Genomic DNA, 5414 nt, shown 5'->3' on the forward strand with positions numbered 1-5414 from the left:
GCCTATTAGTTTGTGTTCTACCTTATACAAGATTATTACAAGAGTCCTGGTAGCCAGATTTAGAGAGATTCTTGCTAGACTTATTAGGCTAGAGCAGAGGGCCTTTGTGGAAGGCAGGAACACATCTAACAATATCTAATAGCACAGGAGTTTATGCATGACCTACAGAGAGCACTAGATCAACGGAGACTGATGGAGGTCTAAATGGACATGGAGCATACCTTTGATCCGATGACCTAAAGCTTTCTTTTCTCCTCCTTGGCAAGCTTTGGATTCCATGAGGTGTGAATTCGATAGATTATGGGCTGCATTCAGGATTCAACCTTCACCATTTTGGTGAATGACGCCTACGACGTTTTTCCACTCTACTGTCCGCCTTCGGCAAGGTTGCCCTCTGTCCCCTTATCTTTTTATCATTTGTGTTGACTCTCTGTCCAAAGCTTTTTAGGCTGCAATGGCGTCTCAAGATCTTGAGGTCTACAGGCCCACACCGTTCACTGAGCCAATATCTCATTTTTTTTCGTAGATGATTGCATGCTTCTCGGTCGAGCAACAGTACAGAACGTTTGGAGGTTCAGAAGAATTTTAGAGGGCCACTATTTTGCATCTATTCAGCGGGTCAACCTATCCAAATCCACTATTTTACTCCACTTTTTCTTCATTTTCTTTTTTCTGACTTTCTTAGATGTATTCATGCTAGAAGGTTATAATGTATCCGACTTACAAAAAAAGAAAAAGGGTTTCTGATCAAGATTAGAGAGAATTTTTGCAATCGAGCTCATTGGTGACAAAATGGGCGACCCTAGTTGTCAATAGGCCTACAATGCAAGCCCCATCCAAGTAAATGTACAGTTAAGTCCAGTGTCTGCCCATTTTCAGAGAAGCAAATCTGACCGTTCATATTCTGATTTCCGATCAACGAATCACAGATCCGAGTTTAATCATGCGGATCCACTCCCCACCGACTTAACCAAGCCTTTTTACGCTAACCAAGCCCTGTGAAGGCCGCATCCCAACCTAACCTAAAGAAACGCTCTGGCTCCGCGTTAGCGTGCAAAAAACTAGTATGTATACAGTGGACGGTCCAGATCAAATCCCTACACCACCCTTCCACTATAAGCATTCTCGAGTCCCCGTCGTCGTCGGCTTTCCCTCATTCCAAAAACCCTAGCCCCTCGCCAAACTGTTCCCTCCTCCGCCGCGATGGCCTCCGCCGTCCGCCCTCTCGTCACCGTCCAGCCTCTAGAGGGAGACATGGCCACCGACGGATCCAACTCCGTCCCCCTTCCCGATGTCCTCAAGGCCTCGATACGCCCCGACGTCGTGCGCTTCGTCCACGACAACCTCTCCAAGAACCGCCGCCAGCCCTATGCCGTCTCCAAACGCGCCGGCCACCAGACGTCCGCGGAGTCCTGGGGCACCGGCCGCGCTGTCTCCCGTATCCCTCGCGTCCCCGGTGGCGGCACCCACCGCGCCGGCCAGGGAGCGTTCGGCAACATGGTTCGCGGCGGCCGGATGTTCGCCCCCACCAAGATCTGGCGCCGCTGGCACCGTCGTGTCAACGTCAACCAGCGTCGCTTCGCCGTAGTCTCCGCTCTCGCCGCGTCCGCCGTCCCCTCTCTCGTCATGGCCCGTGGCCACCGCATCGAGTCCGTCGGCGAGCTCCCTCTCGTTATATCCGACTCCGCTGAGGCCGTCGAGAAGACCTCCTCCGCCATCAAGCTCCTGAAGCAGATCGGCGCCTACCCCGACGCCGAGAAGGCCAAGGACTCCCACCAGATCCGCTCCGGCAAGGGAAAAATGCGCAATCGCCGCTACGTCTCCCGCAAGGGCCCCCTCGTCGTGTACGGCACTGGGGGATCCAAGATCGTCAAGGCTTTCCGCAACATCCCGGGCGTCGATGTTGCCAATGTCGAGCGCCTCAACCTGCTCAAACTCGCCCCCGGTGGTCACCTCGGCAGGTTCATCATCTGGACCAAGTCCGCCTTTGAGAAGCTTGACTCAGTGTTCGGGACATTCGAGAAGCCCTCTGAGAAGAAGAAGGGCTACGTGCTGCCCAGGTCCAAGATGATAAATGCCGATCTGTCCAGGATCATCAACTCCGACGAGGTGCAGTCAGTGGTTAGGCCAATCAACAAGGAGGTCAAGCGCCGCGCGCTTAAGAAGAACCCGCTGAAGAATCTGAACACTTTGCTGAAGCTGAACCCCTACGCCAAGACTGCCAGGAGAATGGCTCTTCTAGCTGAGGCACAGCGTGTTAAGGCCAAGAAGGAGAAGCTCGACAAGAAGAGGACCCAACTCTCTAAGGTATATCTCTGCTTGTGATATGATGGCAACGCCCCGATTGCATTTCTTTTGGATTATAATTTCATACCGTAATGCTTTTTATGCTATTGGATAATTAACATAAGCATTAATGCATTTGTGATTTAGGTGGTTATTAACAATTTAGTGATCCCAAGATTATTATTTTATGGAGCTTTGAAGTGTTTTCCTTTTCTATGTTTTTCTATCACCAGGTTTTGTGGTTAGAATTACATAATTTTGAACTTATCATGCATTTTTTTCTAGATGTCATTTCTTACAACAAAACCTACCTCTTCTTCTAGATGTCTGCGTCTTAATCTTACAATGTGTATCAGGATGCCTATAGTCTCTGGTTAATAAACAAATAGAAAAATGCTGCTGAGAGTATGGAAAAAATTTGAATGAATGCATATGTTAGCATGTTGGGTGTTATTTTAGAATTATTGGCTTGTAGTTGTGCCCAATACATAATTAATCACCACCATATAGTATTGTGTTCTGAGCATAGGGTTGCTCAACATTATTAGGATCTTATGATTCTTAGTTACATATGTTCCAATATTATCAGATGTCTCTGATTGCCTTAGTTACTAAGGTTATGCTTCTGACATGGCAGCTGATTGTTTAGATTTTGTGATGAGTGTTCTCCAAATATATAATTGACTTAGAATATATCATTTTAGATGTTGAGTTCGAGTCAGGAATTCAAGATTTGTCCATAAGTTGTTTTAATCTTTTAGTGATCATACCCTGATGCTTAAATTTTGAACCATAAGAAACTACAGGGCCTATTGGTTAGGGTAGGAATATTTACAAGGAATGATGAACATACATAGAATAGGTTGTCTTTTTTTGGATTATACATATGAGCATGCTAAAATGCTGTTAAAAGTGGGGTGCACTGCTAAAAGTTTGATTCTCTTTGGATGTCAGACTCGAACTAGATCTTGCAAATCACCGGTGTCATATCAGAGGAAATTGTTTCAGTTTTGTTAGACATTTTTTTGTATGGATCCTGTCAGCAGTAGATTATGTGAATTGTAAATGATATTATTTTTTGTTATGATTAGATAAATATAAATCTAAATATTTTCTGCTGCTTTTTTAATAAGAAAACCATCTATTTATGAACATATTTTCTTTTTGGCCTTTATTGAAACAATTTGATCGAACTTGTACAGTGTTCAAGTCTTGAGTTATGAACCGTTGTTACTTAGACACTTCAGTTTTTAGAAATTTATGATTTTGACACTGTTGGATGATTAGATATTGCAAAATATGACATGAAGTTCCAGGATTCTTTATGTAGAACTTGAAGTACCTAGTTTAAGGACACATCATTAAAGGTGGTGATGCTTCAGCTCTCACCAATTTCGAGTGCCCTAATACTAGATATGCTGAAGTTACTTTGTGTGTCACTGCTTTTGTTGATGTTTTAAATAGAAATAAGAGGTAGTTTTTTTTAATAAATACACCTTTAACCTTTAAGAGGTCAAGTGGTGGACATGTTTTTATAGCTATGCATTTTTATGTAATTTTCTGTGGGATGCTTTCTGGATGCTGTAGAACTTAACATGCTGGGGCACTGGGTAGTTAGTATTTAAGTCATGCTAGAAATAAGTCAAATTATGCTGAAATCATTTTTCGTAGGAAAAGATTGCAGCATGCAATACATGAATGTGATGTTCGAAGTTGTTAGTAAAATGTCTTATGTTGCTTGGAATCATAACTAGTAGAAAAATGCATGGTTGTCCATAGACAATTCAATGTGAATCAGTTTGTACTGTTTTCTTCCTTATTCTACAAGGACTTAACGTGTACTTAGTGCTTGAAATACTTCTCTATGCTATGGTTGAAAAACCCGTTGCATACATTATGATGTTATCCTATCATCATGGTTGTGGTTGGTTAGACTAATCCTCTAGCCTCATGTTAATGTGCTTTTGTTTTTTTTTTTTAAATTACTTGTTGATAGTGATGAGAACAAAGAAATGAAGCATGATAACTTCCAGGCTATTGATATATGAATACTTCTTTTATGTTTCTTAAGTCCAAATATCCAATTATCCATTTAGTTTGATCTTTTTGTTTATGTAAATTGCAACAGTTTTTTTTTGTCTTGACAAGTATAAGTGTATTTTCCTAGTGTAGTGTTTCTTAAACTTTTTGTTTGGTTCTACTTTGTGGCTGTGATATGTCTGGTTGTGTCCAGATTGTCTAGTATGGGAACAGTCTTATGGAGCTATTGATAAGCTTCAGCAAACTAACACTGCGTGTTAATTTTGGTTCTTTGAAAAATCAAATATTTGTTCCAGTATTGTTACAAAGTAATAACTTGATGATCTTCTTGTTAAGACTCAATTTTTTTTTAATTTATTGGTGTAAGCTGGTAGTTTCCAGTCCAATATAATGTGGTATGATGTGTCAATTTTGTTTGTGCAGGAAGAAGCTGCTGCAATCAAAGCTGCTGGGAGGATGTGGTACAAGACTATGATTTCAGACAGTGATTATACTGAATTCGAGAACTTCTCAAAGTGGCTAGGTGTTACTCAGTGAGCAATGCTACTAGTAGTCATTTGGTTTCTAGTTCAACTTTGTTGGAAATTTCCATCGGATTTTGTTTTCTATTTTTAGTTTGTGTTTTGCATTTGAATACAAGGTGATTTGCTAAAAAAAATAGACCTAGCCCTATTTGCTCGACATTAAGGTTAGGGTTCATAAATTCAATCGAATGTATGGCTTTTTGGTGTTTTTTTTTTTTTTGGGTACTTCTTACATTTTTCAATTTTTAATAGATGCCCTGGGAAGGGTTCATGGTTTTTGATTCGTAAACATGGCTGAAGTAAATGTTTTAATGCTCACGTTCCTCCTCCTCGACACCCCAATCCTACCCTGCTCCCCCACGCCCCAACACCCCGAGCGTAGCTCACGTTCCTGCCCCTTGATGCCCCCCTATTTTTTAACAAATGAGTGGGTGGCTGATGTTTAATAAGACATGGAGATCCAAATCGATCTACTATTCGGTTCCAAATCATTCGACGTTTTCATGAAACACTAATTTGATGAAGCAACCCGACCATAAGTAGCCATGCACCAACCACTAATGA

General features: G+C 42.0%; 1 protein-coding gene across 1 annotated transcript; it reads left to right on the forward strand.

Moving 5' to 3' along the window:
• The first annotated feature begins 1133 nt into the window (after positions 1-1133).
• On the forward strand, positions 1134-5067 carry LOC103716166 (60S ribosomal protein L4-like). Its single transcript, XM_008804053.3, has 2 exons — positions 1134-2307; positions 4750-5067. Exons 1-2 carry the CDS (start codon positions 1204-1206, stop codon positions 4861-4863), a joined length of 1218 nt encoding a protein of 405 aa, XP_008802275.1. The 5' UTR covers positions 1134-1203; the 3' UTR covers positions 4864-5067.
• Positions 5068-5414: the final 347 nt, after the last annotated feature.

The sequence above is a fragment of the Phoenix dactylifera genome, chromosome 16 (assembly GCF_009389715.1).
Source record: "Phoenix dactylifera cultivar Barhee BC4 chromosome 16, palm_55x_up_171113_PBpolish2nd_filt_p, whole genome shotgun sequence".
Classification (NCBI taxonomy): Eukaryota; Viridiplantae; Streptophyta; class Magnoliopsida; order Arecales; family Arecaceae; genus Phoenix; species Phoenix dactylifera.